This window comes from Mirounga leonina, unplaced genomic scaffold, assembly GCF_011800145.1.
Source record: "Mirounga leonina isolate KUSES-001 unplaced genomic scaffold, KU_Mleo_1.0 Mir_175, whole genome shotgun sequence".
Classification (NCBI taxonomy): Eukaryota; Metazoa; Chordata; class Mammalia; order Carnivora; family Phocidae; genus Mirounga; species Mirounga leonina.
In genome coordinates, this window is record NW_023270453.1 from 21,591,614 (window position 1) to 21,617,943 (window position 26,330).

Below are 26,330 nucleotides of genomic sequence, written 5' to 3' on the forward strand. Positions count from 1 at the left end.
CTCTAATGTGAATTTGGCGAGGGAGGGTTCCTGTTCAGAGGCCCCGGCGGAGCAACACCGCCTTCCCAGGTTTAGGGGTCTTACTGCCGGGCGCCGGGCTGAGCGCTCCGTGGATGGTATCTCATTTCGTCCTCTTTTACCGAGGAGGACACCGAGGCCCACAGAAGTAATGTGACCGCGCCCCGCTGTGAGTGCCAAGGCCTCGTCTCCACCCAGGTCGGTCCCACCAAAACTGGAGCTGTGGACCACGAAGCCTTGAAGAAGGGCAGAGAGGGTCTGGGGCAGCTGGAGGGCGGGAGGCAAGGGGGGGCTCAGGAGACCCAGGCAGGGCGCTACGGAGGTCTGCGGGCCGCGTGGACACGGGGGGCCAGGGCAGAGCCGGGGTCTCGTCCAGGCAGCCGGGAGAACCGGCCAGAGCCTCGCACCTCGGCCTGCGAGGGGGGGCCGGAAGCGCAGAGACTGGGCCGTCTGGAAGACCCGCCCCTTCCTCCCGCGCAGGCTATTCTGGGAGTAGTAGTCGCAGTTCTGTCCTCGAAGCATCCCTTCCGCCACTCGGAGCCAGACCCGACACGCGGCGCCGCCCGGGCCCCGGGGTTCGGCCATCTCCAGCGGTGCTGGTGGGCGGGGCGGCCCGGGAAGTCGGCGGGCTCCTGGAGGGAGCTGATCGCTGCGGCAGTTGGCAGACACCCGAGGACTACAACTCCCGGTCCGCATCGCGCGCCGGGCGCAGCCCCGAGCTTCCGGCCTGGCGGCGTCGCACAGCCCTGTGGGAGCGGTAGTCCGCGCGCGCGATTCACAGCGCCGTGTGCGCCTCAGGCGCGCCGTAGCTGCGGGGCCCCGGCCAGGCGCTACGCTACGGAGGCGGCGTAGCGCGGGCGCCGGACGCGGGCCGGGTCGGGGCCGGCCGGGCCGGGCGCGCTGCAGCTCCGCCACTCAGCGGGGGAGGCCGGCGGCAGAAGTTGTGGACCGGCCGGCGCAGGCGAGCAGGCCCGGGGCCGCGCCGCCCGGGCCGCGGGGACTGAGGAGGCGCCGCCAGGTTGCGGAGGTGAGTCCGGCCGGCAGGGCCGGGCTGGGCCGGGGGCGCGGCCTGGACCCCCGCCGGAGCCCGGGCCCGGCGGGCAGCGCGTCTCGCCGCCGGGGGCTACCCCCCACCCCCACCGCACCGGCGCCCCCCGAGCTTTGGCCGCAGCCCGGGCTGGGCTGGGGCGCCGCTGAGAGGGGAGCGGGCGCGGACCCGGGTCATCTGGGTCACTGGGAGACCAGCCCCGGGGTGCAGCGGACACCGGAGGCCGCCCCAGCCCCCAGCCTGCCCTTGAGTGCCCTTACGGTCCAGGCACGTTCTGATCCCGCCAGCGTTCCGGGACGTGCCCCCCCGCTGCCTCCCGCTGTACCCCGCTGCCCCCTCATTCCTCCCCACAGAGGGACCGCGGGCACTTCCCGGGGGCGGCGCCCACCGGCCGCCCCACACTTCCTCTTCCCTGTTCCTCTGGTTTGGCTCTGCGGTGGCGGCGGAGTTACAGGGGGGCCTCTGAGAATGGTGGCCAGGTTGCTGGGCAGCCCCTGGCTCTTCCTGCTAGCCTCCCCTTCTCGTCCTGACCAGGGGACCGTTGTGGGCTCAAGTGTCCCTGACTGGGTGGCTCTCGGGGCGGCCCCCTTACTGCGCGGGAGTTTGTGAGCAGACAGCAGGCAGCAGGACCCCTGCGAGACCAGGCCTGGGAGTTTGGGGTCCTGCGGAGGAGCAAGCTGGGTGCCCAGTGGGGCCTGCACTGGGGCCAGGCATGCAGGGCAGCGTGAGTCACAGGTCATGTCCAGAATCCCCTCCGTCCCCAGAGATGGGGCTAGGGGAGGAGTGGGGGTAATTACATCCCTCCACTCCCGAGTGACTCCGATGTGAAAAGAGAGAGAGAGAACTCAAAGAAGGAGGGCCCCAGACAGGCAGGGGAGCTGCGGACTCAGCTTGCAGGAAGCCTGGCCTTGGGTTGGGTGCTTCTTACTTCCTCTCAGATCATTTAGCTCCCAGAAGGGGCACTTCTCTCCCCTTCCCTTCTGCATCTCAAATCTCTGGAGCTGCTCCCGAGCCGCCTGGCTGGTGACCTCGTGACCTCCTGAGAGCCAGTGTAAGCCCCGCTGGGCCCAGGGCTCAGGGACCGCACTGCTAGGCCATGGGCTCTGAGAGCAGGCAGTGGCCGGGTCCTGAGTGCTCTGCCCTGCACCAGAGAGGTGATGGCTGGCTTGACAGTGGTAACGTTGGCCGAAGCTCCTTGCACTCATGGGCTGTGTCCAGCTCTCCGGGCCCCTGTCGTGGCTAGCACCGGGGGAAACCCTGCTTTCAGACAAGTAGACCGAGGCCAAGGGGCACAGGGGGCTGCACATGCAGGTCTCTGACCTGATGCACGAGGCTGCCTTTTTACCACCTCATTGCACTACCTCCTGTATGGGTCTTATATATGTGTGGCAATTGGAAAGAAGCATTCTCCAGCCTAAAAATTCCTGGAAAACTGCAGCTATCTTTCATGGGCCCACGGTGGGTGAAGAGCCCGAGGGGGTAGCCACCCACAGTCTTGCAGTTTGGGCACAGAGCAGCCCCGGGCCCCCCTCAGCGTGCCACCTGCACTCTCCAGCTCAGGCACAGACGGTGCTGGAAACGCAGGGGGCATGGTTAAATGGGAACGGTCTAGGCTCTTTGAAGAACATGGCTACAGAAACCAGGAAGCACTGGTGACTGGTCACACGCATCCACGAGCATCCTGCCGCTCTGTGCCAGACTGTGAGGCTGCAGTGTGAGGCCCAGGTCGGCGTGGGGACACGCGCTGGGTGGCTTTGGGGGTTTCTTCATCAGACTAAAAGCCTGGGCCCAGACCCCAAGCAAGGACACTCTCAGGCCCTGGGTGTGTGGAACGAGCTCTGGGGTCAGACCTGCTCCTGTTCTCCCCCCGCACCTGGACTGCTCCTGGCACCGCCTCGCTGCTCTGTCCCTCTGGTTGCACCCTGTACCCCATTACTCAGCACCAGTATCCCAGAAGTATCCCAGAGCAGAACTGTGAGCGTGTCTGTTCCCTAATCTCCTGTGCTGAGCTCCTCGGCGTGGACCCAGGACGCCCCACCTCCCTTCCTGCTTTGCTGAGAATGACCAGAAGACCTGTGCCAAGCTCTGACCCTGTCCCTTGGACCCGGTCCCTGGCTTCTGTGCTGCTCAGCATCAGCCCAGCCACCCCGAGGAGGTGGTCAGTGAATGTCCTCTGTCAGCTCCTTGCTGGCAGGCAGCCCCATCATCCCAGGGCAGTCCAGAATGGCACCTTGCAGCCTTGCAGGGATGAGGAGTGGACTTGCTGGCTTCCACCCTCTTTTTTTTTTTTTTTTTTTAAGATTTTATTTATTTATTTGAGAGAGAGAGAATGAGAGAGAACACATGAGAGGGGATAGGGTCAGAGGGCAAAGCAGACTCCCTGCCGAGCAGGGAGTCCGATGCGGGACTCGATCCAGGGACTCCAGGATCATGACCTGAGCCGAAGGCAGTCGCTTAACCAACTGAGCCACCCAGGCACCCAACTTCCACCCTCTTTGAATGAGCTGGAGGGAGGCTGTGGGGTGAGGCTGGGCTGCCTCCACATCTTAAGCTTGGAGACCTGCGCAGCCATACCCTGTCATTCTGTGGGTCCTGGCAGTAGCCCAGGGAAGGGTCTGAGAAAGGGTTCTGCAGACAGCCGTATTAGTGCCACCAGGACAGGGACAGCCAGGTGCAGGGGAATGGGGGCTATGGGAGGACGGAGGGGGGTCCTGGCCCAACACAGACACCCCAGGAGGGGCTGGTGGGGAAGTCAGCAACTCAGTCCCCCTGCAAGGACTTGTCTGGGCACCAGGCGTGGATTCGCAGGAGACCGAGGGGAACGCATGCGTGTAGCGGCCTCAGCGCCTCTGTGCTGGTGCGCCCCATCACTCTCAGCAGCTGCTCCACGCCGGCTCACTCTTGCTTCTCCCCACGATTGGGGGGCGCTTTGTCCCCACCTGCCTGGTGGCCAGGCTGGGGCATGTGCCTGGACGGTGCTGCAAGAGAATCAGGAGGAAAGCAGGTGAATCACTACTGCCTGGTGGTGTCACGCGTGCCTGTGTGCACAGGAGGCCTTGGCTGCCCCTTCCTGACCCTCCCATGCCGTCACCGCCCAGACCTGAAGCAGCGCGAGTTCCTTCTTGCACTCCGTCCCCTCAACATCTACGCTTCTCATAAAAGTTGCCCTTTGGAATTAAATTCACCTTGAATCCCAGGACCTTCTGCCCTAACCTGGTATTCCCTCCCTCTGTTTAATAGGAGAGGGGGCATGTTCTAGAGCCCTGCCGTTCTGGAAAGGTGGTTGCAGAGAGGCCCGAGCTCATGGGGCCCGGACCACACGGCTCCACAGCTCCCCGACTGCCCGTCTTCCTACCTTGGGGTGAGCTGAAGGCTCAGATGCCCCCATGACCCCCTGAAATCTGGGCTGCCAGTGAGGCCAGAGGTCACCAGGCTGCCACCTGGCAAACAGAAACACAGAAGTACCTAAAGTGAGAATGCACATCTGGTGCCGTTTCTTTCTCTGTAGAAAATATTATCTGATGTTAAATGGTATCGAACTCGTGAACTAGGAAACTGAAATCCTAAGAATGTCCCTGTTGCCCTGAAAACGCTGTTTTGGAAAATGTAATTTCCTTTTTTGTGATGCACAACTGAGGTGGCATATGACCCCACAGACACAAAAGGACGTGCAGCGACCCTGTTCCCTCTGTGTGGGCAGCGCTGGCCCCCCATGCATGAGTGTGCGTCTGGTTTGAGAGGCCCGTCTGCTCCCCTCCCACCGTGGTGCCCCGATGTGCCCAGGAAGCCAGGGGCGGGGGGTAAGCTGCACAGCGAGGAGCCCCGACTGCTGTTCTGGCCCTGGCAGCCCGGAACCTGTGGGGAATGCAGTATCTGACAGACATGGAAGAGTCCAGAAATACCAAGAGTGACCACCACCCTGTAGTGTGCTTAGGCAGCAGGTCCTGGTCAGGAGGGCAAGGGATTGGGACAGCACAATTCCTTTCAGGTTTGCTCAGGAAGTGCTGGTTACCCTCTCAGAGCCCACGGCTTTAGTCCCTAGACCTGGCTCTCTGAGGTCAGCAGGGTGGTGATGTCGCTTCTTGGGGCCAGCAGGTAGGGGTGGCTGGCCTCACCGTTTGCCTGAGGGCAACAGTGAGCCGGGGGAGGAGGCCACAGCAGGGTGGAGCCTGGGCCCTTGTTCTGGCCTGAAGGCCCAGAGGGGAGTGCGCGTGCCCCTCCCCACCAGGGTCCTCATGTGCTACGGAGAGCAAAGCTGCTGGACTTGGGGTGGTGGTTGCCCCGTTGGTGGGTAGAGTGGCCGGTGATTCTGGGATCTGAGTCCATGTGGATCTCAATAGCTGCCTGGCTGCTTGCCTGGAACCCTGCCCACTTGGGTACCTTTCCCTGGCAACCCCCACCGTGGGCAGAGCCAGGCTGAGGGAGGCCCTGTCCCCTGGGGCCCCAGGATCTTGAACAGACCCATCTGCCACTCTGGCCAGCCCATGGAGGTCAGGGGTTTTGAACTAGGCAGTGCAGAGCTGGCTGAGCAACGCGGCTCCTCTGGAGCCTCCAGCCTCCTCTGGGTAAGGGACAGATACAGTTTCTAAAGGGACACAGTCCCTCGGCCACCAACCAAGGGAGCACGCCCAAGGAGACCGAGGGTCGTTCCATGTCTGGAGGTGGGAGGCAGAACCTGGACCGGTGCCTGGTTGGCACACACTCCAGTGAACTCTGGCTCATGCTGATAAGCCTGGGGGTGGGTCTGCAGGCCCAGGGCCAGAGTCCAGAACCTTCTAGGAAAGGGAGTGCCCTCCAGGTGGATGGTGCTATTGGCAAGCCTGCTGTCGCTGAGTCTTCCTTCTGCGTGGGGAGGGTCTGGCGTCTGCTGTGCCAGGAGAGCCCTTTCCCGAGTGCTGTGGGTACGTCTGGGCTGCAGGTTGTTCGCAGAGTGGCAGGGCGTGAGTGCAGTGTGGGCAGTCCCTCTCCCCGCGACAGTTCCCTGGCCTCTCTTTAGAATCCCTACCCTGACAATGTTTGGTTCCCTCGGGCCACCTTGAGTCTGAGGTGTGAGACCATGGTCCCGTCTTTGCAGGCGAGCTGCAAAGCAGCTGTGTCTCGCCAGGCCATGTCTGCCACACTTTTGGTGTTTCTTCCCCAAAGGAACCTCCACATACCTGATGGCCCATCCCTGATCCTGCACCCTGAGGGAGGATGCTGTCCTGCCAGTCCTGGGGGGCAGGGAGGTCGAGGTCTGGACCTCCCCAGGGGGGTCGGGCATGACTTCACTCAGGCTGGAGCCTCCTGTCCTCAGGCTACAGGGGAGAGTGCCGAGCAATGGGCCTCGTGTCTGGTGGGTGCGATTCTGGGCTTCGGCAGGGTGGCCCTTCAGGCACAGAGTGCCCTCCCAGCAGACCACTGTCCTCCGTCCCGCCCCTGTGCCCCTGTCCTGGGGCTGACTCTAGGCAGCCTGTCAGGATTCCTGCAGTTCGTGAAGGCACCGTTATTGTCAGATGGGGCGATGCACGCTGATGAGATTTAAGAAGACGCATGCCCTGGGCCCCGGGCGGGGGTGTTGTGGAGTGGGACACGAAGTTCGCCACCACCCGGGGTGAATTAGCACGGCATGGGGAGTGTGCACAGTGCGGATGTGTTTGTGGGGGAGCTGGGCAGGGCGTGTGCACACGGGAAGAGGTGTCATCAAGCAGCGTACATCTGTGCGGAGCCAGACCGTTGTTACACGGGGCTCGGGCCCCAGGAGTGTGGGACCGACTCTTTTTGCCCCCCCAGGCATGGGACAGAGTGGGCCATAAATATCCTTCATCAGGACCTGGGGTGTGGCCTACATGGTGTTCCCCTCCCTGGCCTTTACTTGCCCAGGTAAATTCTCACTTGGCAGAAACAACTTGGCTGCATCCTTGCACCGCAGCACCCCACCCCTACTCCCCACCCCCTCAGGGGGCCCGCAGGGGCTGGGAAGGGCAGGTGGGCTGGGGGAGGGGTGGTGGGGTGCCTGCCGTGACCAACCCAGGTGCTCCCCACATGGTGTCTTAAAGAGGGGCCATCCTGGCCCTTCGTGTGCTCCTCACTCTGCGTGGATCGTCCCTGCTGCCCTTTTGGAGTGCCATGCCAGGCACCTGCCTCAGCCCAGGCTGGGGGACAGGCCAGTCAGCCCCTGAGGGTTAACCCCTTCGGGGGGTGGGACTGCAGCCCCACCTCCGTGGTTCCCTGAGGCCAGATCTGTGCCACTGCCCCGTTTAAATCTAGGGCAGCGGCTCCCAAATGAGGGCAAGGAAGAGCTGTGTGGCTCGTCGGGCTGCAGACAGGCGCTTTGCCCTGCGGCGCCATGTTGCAGAGCCCCCGCCCCTTTGCATGATGCAGGAGGCTGGCGTCAGCACGGTGTGCACTCTGGCTTCTGCCCAGAGACACGTTCTCTTAAGGCATAGCAGCCAGAAAGTGCGCCCTGCGTGGGCAGGGTTCAAGCGTTGTTGGGGGCCTGGCACACAGTGGAGGCCTGATGGGTGTTTGCTAAATGAGCAGAGATGCACAGAGAAATGGATGGTGCGCCCCTGGCACCTGCGGGGCTGGCCCATGTCCCATGCTCCCACCTGGGGGAGGCAGGCAGGCAGCACGGGAGGCTTTGTCCACCCAGCAGGCCTTGCCGGAGAAGAGGGCCGTGTGATGCTTGTCACCGGGGATCGGGTTTGCTCTGCCCTGTGGGAGGCCCTCACGTAGCTTTGTCTCAAGTTGCAAGGCCTGGGGAACGGGGTGTGTGAGCGTCCCCGTGCCCAGTTATTCTGATGTGGAGCCAGGGTGAGAGCCAGGGACTGGCCAGCCTGCCCAGCACAGTTTCCCGCACATCACCCTGTGCAGATGGGACTCGCAGGGTAGTACGGGGCTGGTGGCCCCTGGGAAGCCCTGCTCAGCCAGCATACTCCTTCATGGGGTCTTATTCCCAGGTCCTCTCACCACCCCCAGATGTTGGGGTGCTGTCATCCCCAAAGATCCCCAGACAGGCCCTCCTGAGTCGGCTGCTCTCTGGGGAGCATTTGCCCTTTCAGCCCACAGGGACAGGGATCTGTGCTGCCTCTGCCCTCCCAGGAGGGGCTGGGCTACCACCATGCAGCCTACCCCTGGACAGGCCTCCCACCTACCCCAGACGGGGGCCTGCAGGGTCAGAGTTCCCTGAAGATACGTCAGGAAGCTGGGGCACAGGGTACGGCTGCTGCCGGGCTCAGGGGCCACATGCTCTGCCGCGGGTGGAAATGGGGGGCCCAGCACGCTCCCTGAGCACTCCCTGCCCCACCGCTGAAGACCAGGTTAGGGCATTCGTGAGGACCAGGTGGGTCCTTGATGTGCTTCAGGCAGCAGGCCCGACCTGGGCAGGACACCTGGGAAGCCTGGGGCCACACCCTCACTAAGCCTCAGGGCTGTTTCCCCTCGGCTCTGCCTGCATCAGACGGACGTGGTGCTGACACTGTCTGCCCCCCACCTCGCCCTCTGCCTTCCCGGGGGACACAGGCAGAGCTCTCTGTCACGACCATGCCAGCCCTGGAGCCAAGTGCGAGCAGTTCCGTCCCATGGCACCTCCAGTGGGCCTGGTTCCACCTCAGGCCTCCTCTGCCCAGGATTTGGCTATGAAAGGAGCATCAGAAATGCTCTGGCTCTTCCTAGGAGGGGCTCCTGCGTGGACTGGAGCCCAGGCGTCCCAGGGGCTGTTGGGGTCTGACCTAGAACCACGGGAGAGGCAGGTGTCTGCAGTGACCCTGGCTGGTGAGGCACTGACCACTGGTGAGCATGCCCAGTGTGGAAGCCACCGGCACGCGCAGCTGCTGCCTCGAACGTGGCTCACCCACGAGGAGAGGGGCGTGACCACGGTGGAGTCCAGAGATCTCGACTGAGAACAGAGTGTCGTGCAGCTCACACATGGTTGTAGCTAAGTTTCATGCTGACACGGAGATACGTTGGATGTGTTGGGTTACAGAAGATGCATCTTCCAGATTCCTTTTATCTGTCAGTCTTCCCTTCTTCACATAGCTGCTAGACGACGGTTGGGTCTGTGGGCCAGCACCGACAGATGTTCCTCACAGGTGCGGAAGGGATGGTGTCGGCTTTGCAGGCCACAGGGCCCCCGCCTCCTCCACTCGGCTCTGGTGGTGCCCATGGGGAGGCCTGAGGGGCAGGAGACCTGTGAGGCCAACAGGCCAGTCAGGGCAGGGCTGCTCCATCTCACGCATGTCCCCAGTCCTCTGAGTAAAGGCCATCTGAGCGGATTCTCTTGCTACACAGAGGACTCAGCTGATCTGGCCGGTGCTCATACGGGGCTGGGGGCCCAGACTTCTCCCGACCCTGGCCTCCTCTTCCGTGTCACTTGGCCCCCGCTGGCCTCCACAGCCGAGCAGGCTGCCAGTCCTCCTTGGCCCCGAGCCTGACTGGGACTTGCCTCATCTGGATCGAGCCAAGAGGCCTGCTCAACCCGTCGGGGGTCAGACGGTCTCCCTGGAGTGCAGGCCGTTCCTGCCAGAGGCCTGGCCCGCCTCCCCGGTCGTTCCTGAGTCACCCATCTCTTCTCGGGCCCTGGAGTCTGTCTGGCCTGGGGAGGCTATCCCTCCAGAAGGCTCTAGAAGGGATGTGGTAGCGACTCTGCCTGCCTCAGAGCACCGTGGGGTCTCTGCCGGGCCGCGTGGGCACTTGGCACCCTCCTCCCAAAGGCCATCCTGCAAGGATGTCCCGGCTCTGCTGCACACACTTGCTTGTTTCTCCATTTCCTTTGGCCACATGCCCCTCAGTCCTTTTTCCTACAATAAAGCATGATTGTGTGGTTTCTTTCTCACTAAGGGTATGGCTGACTCCCTTTGAAGACCAGCAAGTAGACACGTGGCCAACCCCTCTGGGCGGTTGAAGGGTTGGAGTTGGATCTCAGGAGCAGAGCAAGGGCATTGGTGGTGGGGTGGGCCTCGGGCTAGGAGCTGCAGCTCTGCACCTCAGCCCTGCTGGGACCCCCGGCTATGGGGCCTGGGTCCCCGAGGCCACTGGTGCGCTGGGGAGCCCACCCCCAGGCTTTTGGGGGCTTCTTTCCTGTGAATCATGCTGTTTCTCCTGTTTCTCTTTATTCTCTCTCTCTGTTTATTTCTGTTGTGTGATTGACCAGCCCGGCCGCCCTGTCTCCGGCGTGGGCGCTGTCCTCCCTCCATGCTCCACCTCACCCACTGCGGGCCGCGTGTGACCAGGCCCAGGTCTCAGCGCGGCCGCCATCGCGGGGGCCATGGGGAGCTCCGCCTCCTCGCTGGCCACCGAGACCGAGTCGGACCACGGCTTCCCCGGGGGACCGCCTTACCCCGGGCCCCCTGCAGCAGCCAGCTGGTGTAGGAGCGGCCCTGGGGGGCCTGTCTGGGGTGGTGCCCTGGTCACCCGGCAGCACCAGCCCCCGCGTCCCCGGGCCCGAAGGTAAGAAGGTGGGGAGGGGGTGGCCCGAGGGGCGGGAGTGCTGTTCTGTCGGGTGGCCCCTTCCATGCTTGCAGAGATGGGGTCCTGTTTCCAAGAATCCTTGGCAGGTTGCTCTCCCCAAAGGGCCCAAGACTTGAGAGGCTCTGGGGTTCTTCTGGTCCTGGTGGAGAAAATCTGGGGCAGCAGCGCTCCCCACAAAGCCAGGTGGTGTGGGCTGTGGCCTGCCTGCAGGGCGCATGGCGCAAGGCGCACTCAGTCGGCTGCTTGTGCCGAAGCTGCTCTGGAGCTTTGTGCTTGGGGTGGGGGTGCGGGGGAGGGCACCAGCCCCCGGCCCCTCTGTGTGCGTGGTGCCGCTGCGCTGGCAGACCTTCACGAGTTGGCTTCCTCCAACTGCGGCTGTGGCCAGGCTCCACCCGGGCTTCCCAGCCTAGCTGCCCATTGGATCAGCTGGAGAGCCTCCCCTCGGGAGTTCTGGGATGCCTGGTGTGGGGCAGCCCCCGTCTGTGCCCACTGCTCGGGTCTGGGGTGCTGGGCCCTGACGTCCCACTCCTGCCTTTAGCCGGCCCCGTGGCCTCACTGGGCAGGAGCACCCACCGCTCCGCAGACACTCAGTTCCTCCAGCCTCGGGTGGAGGCTGCGGTAATGGGCTCTCGCTGTGTCGAAGGCACCTGCCATGCTGCGCTTGGCGTCACTTCCTGTGGACACAGCTCACTTGGGGACAGTTTCCTAGTGTCTGGATGGCAGGCAGGGTCCTGATGGGTGTCCCTTCTGGAATGGCATTGGACCTGAGGCCTGAGCCCTCAGCAGATAAGGCTCCTGGGAGGTGCTGGAGGAGTTAGCAGGGCCCGTGGGGACAGCAAGAGCACGGGGGGTGTGATGGCCAGTGAGTGACCAGAGCCAGCGATGTAGGTTGTTGGGAGTTCCTTCTGCACCCTCGGTGTGGTACAGGTGATGCACTAGTGGACGTCTGTGCCTTTCTGAAACAGCTCTACTGCGATGGGACTCCGTGCTCTCATTCACTCCTCATAAGTGTGCAGCTGCGTGGCTTTGGTCTTGGTCTTTATGGAGTTGCTCACCCACGTGTCCCCCAGGGCTCCCAGGGCCCCAGGGCCCCCGCCTGTTCGCCACCCTTCCCCAGGCAGCCACCCTGCCTCCTGCCCATAGATGTGCCTTTGCTGGAAGTGTTATATGAGTGGAATCCTATAGTGTCTGGTGTGCCTGGCCTCTTTCACGAAGCGTAATACCCTCATGGTCCATCCACGTGGTGGCGGGCGCCAGAGCTTAGTTCTTTTTATGGCCGAATAGTAAATCCCCTGTTGTAGGGATGGACCCCATCCTGTTGTGTCCATCCCTCAGGTAACGGACATTTGGTTGTTTCCTCTTGGTTTTTATGAACTGGTCTGCTGTGAGAGCATTCATGTGCAAGATTTTGTGCGGGCTTGTTTTCCCTCGGGTGGGGAAAACAGCAGGGTACGCCTGCTGACAGCTACTGGAGTCTGCCTGATTTCCTGAGAAACTGCCAGGCTGCCTTCCACAGCGGCTGCACCATGGTATCGTATTTCACCATGGTATGGGGGGCTCCCGTTCCTCCCCGTCCTGGCCAACACTTGGGACCATCTGCCTGTTTGATTCCAGACGTCCTGGTGGGTGTGGGGCGCTGTCCCCACATGGCTTGGTCTGCATCTTCCCAGGCCTTCATCTGTCCACACGCTTTTTACAAATGCCCATTTATTTCCTTAGGATAAATTGCTAGGAGTAGAATTATTGGGGCCTGGCTGGGGGCTGGCCCCCAGGGAGCAGCAGGCCAGGTATAGACCCTGCGGGGTTTGCCAGCCAGCTCCCTCCACACCGCGCCTGAGGATGCTGAGGGGCACACGTGCATCTCACTTGGGATCCTGGCGCACACTGTCCAGCCAAGTCGAACTTTCTCATTCTCCTGGCCTCCTGCCAGGCTCCTCCCCCGAGCTGGGGTGCTGGCGGCTCCTTCCCAGTGCCCCCAGCAGCCGGCCAGACCCAGGGGCACTCAGTGTCTGCCACTGGGAGCAGCAGGTGAAGCAGGAGGAGGTGCTGCAAACGACCTTGAGGAGTTCACAGACATCCAGACTTGGGGGGGGAGCGCACGAGGCAGATGGCAGGGTGAGGGACAGAAAGGCTGGTGGCCACACACAGGCAGCCCGACGGGCCCTCCCCACGCATGGGCGCACGCAGACACATGTGGGGTGCAGTGCCACCGTCTGGAGGGGCAGCTGGGCATGGGCACGCTGACAGGCACGGGGGACCAGGAGGCACTGCGAAGAAACCAGCAGGCACAGCAGCCCCCGCCGCTCACGGAAGACCCTCCACGTCCAACATGCTGGGCCGGAACCACCCCCTTGCACTGATGAGGCTGGGGGAGCCAGGTGTGGGCGTAGTTCCCAGTAACCCACTGCTAAGCCCCGGAGCTACTCACCCTGAGCCATAAGCAGTGCACGTGGGCATCACCGCCTGCGACCCGTGGGGACACAGAAATGGGGAGCATGACTCAAGGCTGGCTGAGGGTGGCCCCAGAGGAAAGCGCCCAGACGCACCTCAGAGCCACAGGGGTCAGAGGTCAGGCCGCCACAGCCATCAGGGCATCCAGACCTTTTGGCATAGCCTGCCCAGTTCTGGTGGCTTCCCCGAGGTCCTTAGGTGTGGACGCCACTTACTGCTCTCGACTGTCTGGGCAAGAGCGGCATCCCCCCAGGACTGGGTTGCACCTTGCAGTGGTGACCAGTAGCTTCCATGTTCCTGCAGACGTGTGTTCTGGGTACTAGGGAGACTTGACCCTGTGCCCCGACAACAACTCCATAGCCTCCCTTTTGAATTGGAGCAGAGTGCTGACAGTTCCCAGATCACAGAGGGCTCAGCGGGAATTTGGTGTTGGGGTTTTCTGGACAGTTGCCTCACTTTCCAGTTGACTTGGCCTTTCTTTCCATGGCAGCTGGTTCCTCCCAAGCTGCGACCCAGTCTGTGTGCTGGAGTCTGTGATGTCGTGGGGTTTGGAAGTGCTTTTCCTCGGGAGTCTGCCTTGGCTCTGGGTTCCCTATGGCATTGCTTCTGCCCAGGCTGCTTGGGTGCTCTGGCCTCTCTGAGTCTCTCCTGAGCCCTCGGCTTCTGCCCAGGCCCTGCGTCATGTTGGGGTGACCCTAGGGTTGTGGAGTCAGAGAAGGTGAGCCAAGCGAGGTGAAGGTCAGGGGCCCGTTTCAGGCTCCTCTAGTCACCCAGTCACTGGCCCTGGAGCCACTTCTCAGGCTGCCCAATGACAGTGAGGTGTGGGCTGCAGGGGTCAGAGAGGGAGCACAGCACCACCCCGCCGCCCGTCCTGGGAGCCCCTGTGCCACGGCTGCATCCCAGAAGCTTTATTCTAGCCATGGGTGCCTCTACTTGCCCTCTGTGTCCCCAGGGCAAAATTTGAGTTGTAGGCACTATTTCCATTTAAAGGTTTCTGAACCCCAGACAGAATCTTCCTGATGTGCTTTATCCACCATGAGGGCTGTGACACGTGCCCTGTCCCACCAGTGTCCCTGGGTGCTGGCCAGCACCAGGGGACACCGTGCCTCATGTTCAGCTGCACCCAGGCCATGGACCAGCCAACTGGCGGGTTCAGAGGGTAAACAGGAGTTGGGCCCCCTCCCTCCCCAGGCTGTCCTTGCTCAGTGCATCTGGGACCTCCAGAGCCCTGGAGCCAAGGGCAAGGGTGTCCTAGGAGGGCTCTCCTGCACGGGGCACAGGGGCCTGGGCCTCTTCTCTGGACACCCCTCCCATGGGCGGATGGTCTGCAAAGTGTCAGACTAGTTCTGCTGGCCCCTGCGACTAAGCCAGGGGAGATGTGCGGGATGAGCGAGCATCCCCTGAGCCTGGAACTGGCATGGAAGCAGCTTGTGTGCACATGTGTCTGTGGGACCTTTTCTGAGTGGGGGGTGGTGTGGGGAGGGCCTGGTGGTCCCAGAAAGATTTCTTAGGCTCTCTGTAGCGCAGAAGCCGAGGCCAAAGCTGACCTGCCCTCCTCCCTGGTGCCAAGTGCCCGTGTTGAGCCCGGCCTGGCCCAACCACACCTGCTCACCCCGTGGCCCGTCTGGGCAAGGCTGTGAGAGCTCATGGGCCTCAGCCACGAAGGCTGGGAAGGTGGCTTCATGGAGTTGGCCGTGGGCCCTGGGAAATAACCCTGTTGCTCGGGGAGGTTTTTTGATTTTTTTTTTTTTTTGAAGAGGTAAGTTTTCTTTCTTCCTGAACCAAAAGGGTTTGGCATCAACACGGCATCAGAAGCATAGGCTTCATGCCTTGTAAGGAACAGTTGATTTCTGTGCTGGGCGGAGCAGCTACAATCAGCAGAGGAGACTGTGTGTCCTGGTGTGTAGACACCGCCTGGTGCCCAGATTAGCCCTTGAGGAGCGGGTCAAGGGGCCAGCCCCACCCCCAGACATTGACCCGTCTCCGGCAGGAGGAGTCAGGAGCACCCCCTGCACTAGACATGTACGCACGCGCATCCCCCACAGGGCTCGCTGGCCACCTGGGGGGACCATGTCTCTGTGGCCTCACCTGGCATGTGGGGCCCATGGCCATCTCTGCAGGCCCATCCGGAGGCACAGATCTGACCTGGGACAGGCGGGGCGGGGCACGCACAGTCCCATGTTTCTGCCCTGCAGCACCCATCCTAGGAGGAGCTCAGGGTCCCCCAGGTCTGCGCATTACCAGCACTTTGGGACAGGCTGCTCAGGACCAGCTGCTAGCAGAGGGGGTCCCACCCTTTCTGCCACCTTTGACCTTGGACACCCCCCTGCCCCACCTCCCCAGTGGTCTCAGTGAGCTGGGCAGCTCCCTGCTACAGCCCCACAGGGCTGCCGGGTGCAAAGCACACCTCGGGCTTGTGCTGTGGGAGAACGGGTTTGCATGTTGCTGCGGGACCAGGCAGGGTGGGCCTGCAGTGGTCTGGGTGGGCAGTGGGCAGGTGAGTGAAGAGGGCCCACCCCTCACAGTACAGCCTGTCCCTCCCTTGACCCACCTGTGCCCTGGGCTCGGCAGGAATGTGCCCGGTGGGTGGGCCTCAAGCACCGTTGGATTGCTTTTTGTGGTCAGATGCCGGCCCGGGGGTCCCCAGAAAGACCAGATAGGCAACTGTGTTAGGGGACCCACTGGCAGCCCTGAGTCAGGATGATCCCCACCCACTCATGCCCTGGCCCTCCGGTCAAGCTCTCACCTTTTCTTTTTTTTCTTTCTTTTTGAGATGAAATTCATATGACATAAAGTAACAATTTCAGAGGGCCTGACACACATTCACACTGCGCCCATCACCTCTACCCCGTCCCCAGGTGTCTACATAACCCTGTGTTCCTTATGAAGCTCTTCCCAGGCCCTGGGGACCACCAGGCTTCCCACTGCCTCTGGATCTCCTGTTGTAAAGATTTTGTGTAAATGGACTCCTGTTTTGTGTCTGGCTTCTCTCACTTAGCATGTTGTAGCCTGTATCAGAATGCCATTATTTTTTGTGGCTGAATAACATCCCACATTTCCTTTGTCTGTTTATTCGCTAATGGACATCTGAGTTGTTTCCACTGCTTGACTGTTGTGCGTAGATCTGCTCTGAGTGCGTGTGTGTTTGCTAGGGTACCAATTCTCAGTACTTTGGGGTATGTACCCAGGAGTGGAATTGCGGGGTCAGATGGTGACTCTGTTTAACTTGCTGAGGGCCTGCCAGACCATTGGCACTGAGGCAGTGCAGGGGAGGGCTCTCGTTTCTCCACGCCCTTGTGGTACCTGCTGTCCTCTGCGGTTTGGATTCTGGCCAGCCTTAGTGGGTGTGAAGTGGTATCTCTCGAGTTTGGTTTGCATTTTCCTGATGGCTGGTGATGCTGAGCATTTTTCCACGTGCTTCCATGGCCACTTGTGTGTTCTCTGGAGAAATGATTGCTCCAGCCCTTTGCCCATTTTTTTACAAGCGTTTTTGTTGTTGTTCAGTTATAAGAGTTCTTTATATTTTCTGGGTACAAGACTCTTATTGGACATGATTTGTAAATATTTTCTCTTATGAGTTATCATTTTTTCATCTGTGCCCTTTGAAGCACGGAAGTTACTCATTTTGATGAAGTCTAGTTTTTTTCCTTTATTTGCTTGTGCTTTTAGTGTCACATCTAATAATCCGTTGTCAAATTCAAGGTCACAAAAAATTTTTTTTAAGATTTTAGTTTGAGAGAGAGAGCACGCACGAGCAGGGGGTGGGCAGAGGCACAGGGAGGAGAGAATCTCAAGCAGGCTTCCCGCTGAGCAGGGAGCCCAATGAGGGGCTTGATCCCAGGACCCTGGGACCATGACCTGAGTTGAAGGCAGACGCTTCACCAACTGAGCCACCCAGCCAACCCCAGAATTTTTCTTTTAAAGATTTCATTTTCAAGTAATTTCCACACCCAAAGTGGGACCCGAACTCATGACTCCAAGATCAAGACTTGCATGCTCCCCCGACTGACCCAGCCAGGTGCCCCTTGAGGTCACAGAATTTACTTAGGTTTTTTTCCTAAGAGTTTTATAGTTTTCATTTCTACATTTAGGTTACTGATCCATTCTGAGTTAATTTTTGAATATGGTGTGAGGTAAGGGCCCAACTTTATTCCTTAGTGCTTTAGGTCCTGCATTCCCAGCACCATCTGTTGAAGAGACTGCCCTTTCCCCACAGAGTGGTCTTGGCACCATTGCCTAAAATGATTTGACCAAAGGTGCCTGGCTGGCTCAATCAGTAGAATGTGAGAATCTTAATCTTGGGAGTTGTGAGTTCGAGCCCTATGTTGGGCATGGAACCTACTTAAAAGAAAAAAATAAAAAATAAAACGACCATATGTGAGGGTGTATTTCCGGGCTCTTCAGTTCTGTCCTACTGGCCACAGACCATAGGCAGACTTACAGTCTGTCCTTGTGCCGGTACCACCTATCTTGATTTTCCCTCTTTTGAGATTGTTTTGACTACTTGGAGGAGGGGGGGAGGGTCCTTGCAGTTTGATATGAATTTCAGAATCCGGTTTTTCCATTCCTGGGGGGTGGGAATTGGGATTTTGATGGGGATTGCATTGCACCTGTGAATTTGTAGGTCACTTGGGTGTCTGTCATCTCAGCTGTATTAAGTCTTCACTCTGTGAGCACAGGGTGTCTGTCTGTTCATTGAGGTCTTCTGTGATTTCTTTGAGTCATGTTCTGTAGTGTGCAGAGTACGAGTGTTCTTCTCCTTTTTAAAATGTATCCCTAGGTATTACATTGTTTTAGATGAAGTGATACTGTTCTAACTTACCTTCTCTGGGCTGTTCGGCTGTTCGTTGCTGGCGTAGAAACACAGCTCATGGTTTTGTGTCAGTCTCATGCCCTAAGATGTCCCTGGATTCATTTATTAGCTCTAGTAGTTTTTTTGGTGGCTTCTTGGGACTTCTATGTGTAGGATCATGCCGTCTGCAAACAGAGGTAGCTTTACTTCTTCCTTTCCCAACTGGATGCCTTTTATCCCTTTTTCCTGCCTAATTGCTCTGGCTGGGACGCTGGTACAGTGCTGACCGGCAGTGCTGAGCTCCTGGTCTTGGGAGGGAAGCATGCAGTGTGTCACCGCTGGGTGTAATGTTTGCTGTGGGTTTTTGAGGATGCCCTTTACCCTGTCGAGGAAGTTCACTTGTACTCTTTCCTGGAACTGATCAAAGACTGCCTCCCCAGCAGGGCCCCGTGGCCACTAGGATGGTGTGGCTCTGCCCCATGTCTCTGTCCCCACAGGTCCACCCCTCCAGAAGGGGTCTGATGACACACCTGTGAGGTCCCTTGGGGGCCCCTAACTCCTCAGAGTCCTCGAGCCCCTCACAGGCTGCCCTCTTGGGCCTGATGTCTGTCAGAGCGAGAAAGCAAAGATCCTGTGGCCCCTTGTCCCAGATGGAGACGTGGGCGCTTGTCCTTGGGCCTGCACTAATCGGGACCTTCCCTTGCAGCCACACACACTCGCCTGGGTCCATGGCCACGGTTGGGGAGTGGTCCTGTGCACGCTGCACCTTCCTGAACCCAGCCGGCCAGCGCCAGTGCTCCATCTGTGAGGCCCCCCGGCACAAGCCTGACCTCGACCACATCCTCAGGCTCAGTGTGGAGGAGCAGAAATGGCCCTGCGCCCGCTGCACGTTCCGGAACTTCCTGGGCAAGGAGACTTGTGAGGTGTGTGGCTTTGCCCCAGAGCCTGTGCCTGGCGCCTCCGTGCTGCCTGTCATCAACGGGGTCCTGGCGGAGCCCAGGGCCAGCTGCAAGGAGGAAGCCGGTCCCGTGCAGACAGCGGGGCTGGCGTCCGCAGAGCCGGCTCGGGGGCGGCCCCAGGAGGAGGCGGAGGAGGAGGACGCGGAGCCGGAGCAGGGGGAGGAAGGGCGGGCAGCAGAGCCCGGGAGCGGCTGGGCCTGCCAGCGCTGCACGCTGCACAACACACCTGTGGCCAACTCCTGCTCGGCCTGTGGTGGCCCCCGGAAACTCTCGCTGCCCAGAATCCCTCCTGAGGCCCTGGTGGTCCCCGAAGTTGTGGCCCCCGCTGGCTTCCACGTTATACCTGCCCCAGCCCAGCCCGGGGAGGGCACCGAAGCTGACCCACCCTCTGCCACCGACCAGGAGCCCCCCCGGGCACCATCTTTCAGCCCCTTCTCGCCCACCCTGCAGAACAACCCGGTGCCTCGTAGCCGCCGCGAGGTCCCCCCCCAGCTGCAGCCACTGGTGCCTGAGGCTACCCAGCCTTCACCCTCTGCCGGCTCCAAGGGGCTCCCCCAGGGCCCAGGGCGGACTGCAGCCGGGGCCTCCCGCCTGGCAGAGCTGCTGTCCAGCAAGCGGCTGAGCATGCTGGAGGAGGAGGCCACCGAGGGCAGCCCGGCACCACAGCGGTGCGGCTCCTGCCCCGCGCCCGGCCCCTCGAGCCCTGCCCGCTGTGAGGCCTGTGGTGCTGCACCGAGCAGCGATGTCATCGACCTGGCTGGGGACACAGTGCGCTTCAAGCCAGCCAGCCCCTCCAGCCCTGACTTCACCACCTGGTCGTGCGCCAAGTGCACGCTCAAGAACCCCACAGCGGCCCCCAGATGCACGGCGTGCGGCTGCTCCAAGCTGCATGGCTTCCAGGAGCATGGTGAGCCCCCTGCCCGCTGCCCAGACTGCAGCGCCGATAAGTCTGGTCCCTGCTCGGCCCACAAGGCCAGCTGCCCCTTCCCCGGGGTGCCGCCCGAGCGCCCGAGCCAGTGGGCCTGCCCTGCCTGCACTCTGCTCAACGCACCCCGGGCCAAGCACTGTGCTGCCTGTCACACGCCCCAGCTCCTGGTGGCCCAGCGCCGGGGCGTCGCGCCCCTGAGGCGCAGGGAGAGCATGCACGTGGAGAAGCGGCGGCAGACAGACGAGGGTGAGGCCAAGGCCCTCTGGGAAAACATCGTGGCCTTCTGCCGGGAGGTGAGCGCCCTCAGGACGGTGTCCACGCTCCGGGGCTGGCTCTCCCCTTCCCGTGGGCCTCTTCTCTTTGTGCTTCCCCTATCCCCCAGTCAAGGCATTCGCACCTTCTGTCCTTCCCTGGTGTCCTTTCTCTGGCCAGGGAGAGGGAGGAACCGCTTCCCCAGGCTCTGAGCACTGGCCTGGTCCCTATCCCCTGCATCTTGCCCCTTCTTCCTCTTTACCCACGGGGGTCCATGACCCCATGGTCTGTGCTCCTGACCCTTCTTGGGGGTGATTTCCCATCGATGGTGAAGCCACAGGGAAGTGGGGATGCAGGTGGAGGCTTCAGGCCAGTAGGTGGGCCCGGTGCTTCCTCTGGCCATGGAGACCCTGCTGAAACACGATTGGGACAGTCCCTCACCCTCTTCTGCCCTTGGAGGTGTGGGAGGCCTGAGTCCAGGGCAGCATTACTGCCAGAGTCAGTTGGAGGGGCTTTCTGGGGGCTTGTGTCCTGGCTGCCGCATCCCAGCCAAGTCCCCACTTCTCTTATGGGGGCATTCAGCACGGCACGGGGAGCCACCAGGTTCCCTGCATGGCATGCCTACCACCCCAGTGGCCCCCAGGCTGGGGGCTGCGGTGTGTCCCAGAGGCGTGCGCTGTCCTGGTTGGCCGCGGTCCCCCATGCCTACGTGGGGTGGCGTGGCTCACTCGAGCCGGGGCCAAGCCTTCCACACCGGTCCAGGAGGCTGCCCACCCCCACCCTCATTCTTGTGGAGCCTTTTCTGGGTGTTCTCCTGGGTGGTGGGTCTGGCCTCAGCTGGGTGGAGCCTGAGTGTGAGGCCATGGCCCCTGCAGAACAGCGTGAACTTCGTGGACGACAGCTTCCCCCCGGGGCCTGAGTCGGTGGGCTTCCCTGCGGGTGACAGCGTCCAGCAGCGTGTGCGGCAGTGGCTGAGGCCCCACGAGATCAACTGCTCCGTGTCCAGGGACCCCAGTGCCCCATGGTCCGTGTTCCGCACTCTCCGGCCCTCGGACATCCTGCAGGGGCTGCTGGGAAACTGCTGGTGAGCTGGACGCCCGCTGAGGGGCCGTGCGGCGGGCCGTGTGGTGGTGCTCACCGTCCGGCCCCGGCTCCGTGCAGGTTCCTGAGCGCGCTGGCTGTGCTGGCCGAGCGGCCCGACCTGGTGGAGCGGGTGATGGTGACACGCAGCCTATGTGCCGAGGGCGCCTACCAGGTGCGGCTCTGCAAGGACGGCACGTGGACGACAGTGCTGGTGGACGACACGCTGCCCTGTGACGAGGCCGGCTTCCTCCTCTTCTCCCAGGTTGGGGGGGCGGGCGCGGGGCGGGCACCCGGGTGCTGGCCAGCCTCAGGCCTCGCGACTCCGGCCCTTCCCATAGGCCCAGCGGAAGCAGCTGTGGGTGGCCCTCATCGAGAAGGCGCTGGCCAAGCTGCACGGCTCCTACTTCGCCCTCCAGGCAGGGCGCGCCATCGAAGGCCTGGCCACGCTCACCGGTGCTCCCTGTGAGAGCCTGGCGCTGCAGGTCAGCTCCACTAACCCCCGCGAGGAGCCCGTTGACACTGACCTCATCTGGGCCAAAATGCTGAGTTCTAAGGAGGCTGGGTAAGAGGGGCGGGCGCTGTGGCGGTCAGCGGCGTTGGGAGGAGCGGCGAGATGAGGGGACAGCCAGGCCGGGGCTTGGCACGGTGGGATGAGCAGGGCGCGTGCCCTCTGACCCACACCCTGTGTCCCCACTGTTGCCAGCATCCCCCTTGCCGGGCCGGTGGTCCCGCCTGCTCGGGTGGTGGGGGGGAGCAGGCAGGAGGCGGCTGCCCGTTGGCCTGTCCCTGCACCCCATGCCTACCACCCCGGGTGGAGCCTGTGATGAGCCTCATCCGGAGCTGGGCCTGTGATGACCATCAGCGCCCGCTCGGAGCCACATGGAGAGAGCCCCACAGAGGCACCTGCTGGGGAGTGGGGTTTGCCTTCCAGGACCTGGCACACACGGGCCAGTGTGTCTGTGGGAAGGGCCCAGAACCTTAAGCCTGGGAGAGATGGCTCCTTAGTGGCAAGACCTTGTGCTTTCAGCTGGTACTGGGCAGTGTCGCCACTCTCAGAGAGCCACAGCCCTGAGCTGGCAGGGCCAGCCAGCCTCAGGAGGGTTCCAAGGGACGGGGCCCGCCTGACCCCCACCCAGCCCAAGGCCTCTGAGCTTCGGGACCTCAGTGGAGGGACTGGGCCAGCACTTCCTGAGTCCCATGTGTCTCACGTGGGTCCCCACAGACAGGGAGGGGCCCCCTACCTTCCACTCCCCCCCCACTCCCCACCTCCCATCCCCCCACCCGCTGGGGGGCAGGGCCAGCAGAGGCTCCTGGTTACTAAGGGGCCCCCAGTCAGGGAGCCTTCCTGGTCACTGAGGCTGCTGTGCCCACACAGGTTCCTCATGGGTGCCTCCTGTGGGGGGGGCAACATGAAGGTGGACGATGCTGCCTACGAGAGCCTGGGCCTGCGTCCCCGCCACGCCTACTCCATCCTGGATGTCCGAGATGTCCAGGGCTCCAGGTAGGGACCGGGTGGGTGTGTGGTGGGGGCAGTGGCAGGTGTGGCCGTGGCCCTCAGCCCTGTGGTCCGCAGGCTCCTGCGTCTCCGGAACCCATGGGGCCGCTTCTCCTGGAATGGCAGTTGGTCAGATGAGTGGCCGCACTGGCCAGGGCACCTGCGCAGCGAGCTCATGCCCCATGGCAGCAGCGAGGGTGTCTTCTGGATGGAGTATAGCGACTTCATCAGGTACCTAGACACTGCAGGCAGCGGGTGTGGAGGGTCTGCCCCGTGGCCATCCCTGTGCTCCAGCCACCTTTGCCCTGGCTGCCTCCCCTTGTCCCAGCGTGCAGAGTCCTGCCCTGGGGAGCCCACTTGTACCTCTCCGAATTCAGCTCAGCACAGGGTGGGTGGGTATGCGGGGCTTGGACCACCAGGGCTCAGCCCTCCCGGATCAGGCCTGGGACCCGGTGCCCCCTGGTGGTGTCCATGGGCAACAGCCGGGACCAGGGCTTCCCAGACACTGGTCCCAGGAGATGCCGAAGGTGGCCTGGGACAGGGACTGGAGAGGGCACAGGAAGTGCCTGTACCTGAGCTGGGATGAAAGCTGCCCTGTGCGGCTGCCCTCTCGCTCACTAGGTACTTCGACTCGGTGGACATCTGCAAGGTGCACTCGGACTGGCAGGAGGCGCGTGTGCAGGGCTGCTTTCCCAGCTCTGCCAGTGGGCCCGTGGGGGTCACTGCTCTCACGGTGCTGGAGCGCGCGTCCTTGGAGTTCGCCCTCTTCCAGGAGGGCAGCAGGTGGGCGGTGACGGGCGCGGGGCGGGGAGCTGGGGGGTGCTGCTGGGGGCGGGGCGGTGAGCTGCAGGGGCGGGGCCGCGCTGGGGGTGGGGGCAGGATGGTAAGCTGCGGGGCGGGGTCGCGGGGGCGGGGCCGCAGGGGTCGGTGGCGGGGGCGGGATGGTGAGCTGTGGGGCGGGCCGGGGGTGGGGAGGAGCCGATGGTGGAGGGCGGTGAGCTGCGCAGCGGGGCGCGGTCGCATGGGAACCCGGATGGTGTCAGGCGGTGAGCTCTAGGGGGCCGGGCCGTGCGGGCCCCGCACCTACGCTGACCGCTGCGGTGCGTCCGGCCACAGGCGCGCAGACTCGGTGGACAGCCACCTCCTGGACCTGTGCGTCCTGGTGTTCCGCGCGTCCTTCGGCAGCGGTGGCCGCCTGAGCCTGGGCCGCCTGCTAGCCCACAGCAAGCGCGCCGTCAAGAAGTTCGTGAACTGCGACGTGATGCTGGAGCCCGGCGAGTACGCCGTGGTGTGCTGTGCCTTCAACCACTGGAGCCCCGCCGCGCCGGGCCCGCCGGCCAACATGCAGGGTAACCGCGCACCCGCACCTGCACTCCCCGCCCCGCTCGCACGGAGGTCTGCTCGTGCCCCCCACTCACACGCCTGCCCCCTGCTCCCCCCCGCAGCCTCCAGCCCCTCGGCGGGGGTCCCGCGCTGCACCCCGCAGCCGCCCGGCCACGTGCTGGCCGTGTACAGCTCGAGGCTGGTCATGGTGGAGCCCGTGGAGGCCCAGCCGACCACGCTGGCCGACGCCATCATTCTGCTCACCGAGAGCCGGGGCGAGCGGCACGAGGTGGGCCGGCCGGCAGGGTCCTGGGGGAGGGGGACGCGGAAGGAACCCCCGCCCCAGCCCATTCCTGCACTCTGTGTGGCCAGGGACGCGAGGGCATGACCTGCTACTACCTGACGCATGGCTGGGCGGGGCTCATCGTGGTGGTGGAGAACCGGCACCCCAAGTCCTACCTGCACGTGCAGTGTGACTGTTCTGACAGCTTCAACGTGGTGTCCACGCGTGGCAGCCTGCGCACCCAGGACAGCGTGCCCCCCCTGCACAGGTGGGCCCCGCCCCTGCCCCGCCCGCTCCCCCCCACTTCACTTCCACTGGCCCTCACCGGCCCCCTCCCCCAGGCAGGTCCTGGTGATCCTGTCCCAGCTGGAGGGCAACGCGGGCTTCTCCATCACCCATCGCCTGGCGCACCGCAAGGCTGCCCAGGCCTTCCTCAGTGACTGGACAGCCTCCAGGGGCACCCACAGCCCCCCTCTCACGCCCGAAGTCGCTGGCCTGCATGGCCCCCGGCCTCTGTGACCACTCCACCTTCCCAGCCCCCACGCGCACTTTATGAGGGAGACCCCAGCAGAGGACGCTTGAATCAGAATCTCAGGACCCTGCCCAGGGAGCCACCAGCTGCAGTAGCTCCCCCTAGGCCTTCCTCCCTGCCCCTCCCTCCTGCCCTGGGCCTCCCCGCTGCCAAGCAGAATACCTCGAACCCGCCTCTAGCGCCAGGGGCCTGTATGCTAGCCCCTCTGACCGACCCTCTCAAGGTTGGGTTCAGATGGCCAGGGCCAAGGTGAGGCTTCTCTTTCCTTAGGGGCTGGGGCCTCCTGCCTGGCTGAGGCAGCCAAGAGCCCTGCTCCTAGAACCACATCTGGGCAGGTCAAGGCCAGGACCCCAGAGTGAGAGCAGGGATCTCTCCCTTGTAGGGGTCAGGCTGGGACTCCAGGGTGAAGAGCAACATCTCCTCTATGATGATCAGAGGCTAGAACCCCTCAGTGAGCAGGGACCACCCCCATCTGTGGGGGTCAGAGGCTGGGATCCCAGGATGAGAGCAGGGACCACCCCCGTCTGTGGGGGTCAGAGGCTGGGATCCTAGGATGAGAGCAGGGACCACCTCCTTGGGGGACATGAGAGCAGGAGCCTTCTGTCCCTGGCTTGCCCCCAGAGCACATTTCCCCGGCCCCCACAAGGCAAGCAGGGGTCCCTGGAGCCCCAGCAGTGTGTCCCAGGAGGCAGGTGCCTGGCGACCATGGGCTCAGGGCCGGGGATGGGGGAGGTCCCAGCGGCCCCTCTGGCGACACTATGCAATTCCTGGAGCGCGTCTCAGGATCGAAGAAGCCATGCCCAGGGGCTGGAGGCCAGGGGCTGAGGGTCAGGCCCACCCTGCGGTTTGGTGAGGTGGTTTGTCCTCAGCACCACCTGATCTCTGCCAGGACAAGCAGGGTCCGGCAGCAATCCTGGACCTCCCTGTCTAGGCAGAGGTAGGGCCCAGCAGCCCCTCCCAGCTCCTCCTCCACCTCAGAAGCCCAGGGAGCTGAGCGGTCACCTGGCAACCTGGCCGTCCTCCCTTGAGGCTGCTGTCAGGCCAGAGTCCTGCGTCTGCCCTCGGACATCTGAGGCCAGCTTCCTGGGGGCCTGCCTGGCCTCAGTGTCCTGCAGCCCCCAGGCCATGGGCAGCCCTATGGGGCTTGGCGGCCTTTTACACCTGGAGAAACATCGGGAAGCACGCCACTCCCCTTTGGGCCTCCTTTATATTCCCTCCTTTTACTCTGAGCTGTGAATATTTTTAACCCTGTATATATGACCAGCTCTTCTGACACAGAGACTATTTTATCACTTGTCAGTCCCCATCCCTGTAGGATGGTTCTCCATGGGTGTTTCCAGACTCAGGCTCCAATGGACCAAATAAAAATGTTTTGTTTTGTAAGGGTGCCTCCAGGTCTGTCTGCTGCCCCTCCCAGGGTCCCTGGGCTCCCGCGCCCCCTCCACAGGCCGGGGCTGTGCTGAGGGGCATCCGAGCCTGACCCCGGGGCGGGGGGAGGGCAGCACCTCAGTGGGTGTGGCTCGCCAGCGCCCCAGGTCAGGCTCACAAGGAGCCTTTAGGGGCGCCCTGCTTGCCGCTTGTGTGCGCCCTTGAAGGACTGGGTGTCTGGGTGGGGCAGAGGCTCGGGTCAGACCACGCAGTGGTCAGCAGACTGGTCCCCACGCAGGCAGAAGAACAGCAGGTGCACCGTTGCTCCTTGTGTGACATCTGCTCTCAGGG

At 62.6% G+C, this 26,330-nt stretch overlaps 1 protein-coding gene across 3 annotated transcripts; it reads left to right on the plus strand.

The window, feature by feature from the left end:
• The first annotated feature begins 876 nt into the window (after positions 1 to 876).
• Positions 877 to 25,994, plus strand: CAPN15 (calpain 15). 3 transcript variants are annotated; one of them, XM_035021814.1, is made up of 13 exons: positions 877 to 1,045; positions 10,197 to 10,492; positions 18,463 to 19,936; positions 20,771 to 20,979; positions 21,057 to 21,240; positions 21,317 to 21,540; positions 22,354 to 22,479; positions 22,552 to 22,704; positions 23,095 to 23,256; positions 23,590 to 23,822; positions 23,919 to 24,085; positions 24,169 to 24,347; positions 24,421 to 25,994. In XM_035021814.1, the coding sequence occupies exons 2-13, from the start codon at positions 10,311 to 10,313 to the stop codon at positions 24,596 to 24,598; spliced, it is 3,471 nt and encodes a 1,156-aa protein (XP_034877705.1). In that variant the 5' UTR covers positions 877 to 1,045; positions 10,197 to 10,310; the 3' UTR covers positions 24,599 to 25,994. The 3 variants fall into 3 exon arrangements, with proteins under 3 accessions (XP_034877705.1, XP_034877706.1, XP_034877707.1); XM_035021815.1 differs by having other exon boundaries at positions 24,425 to 25,994; XM_035021816.1 differs by lacking the exon at positions 10,197 to 10,492.
• Positions 25,995 to 26,330: the final 336 nt, after the last annotated feature.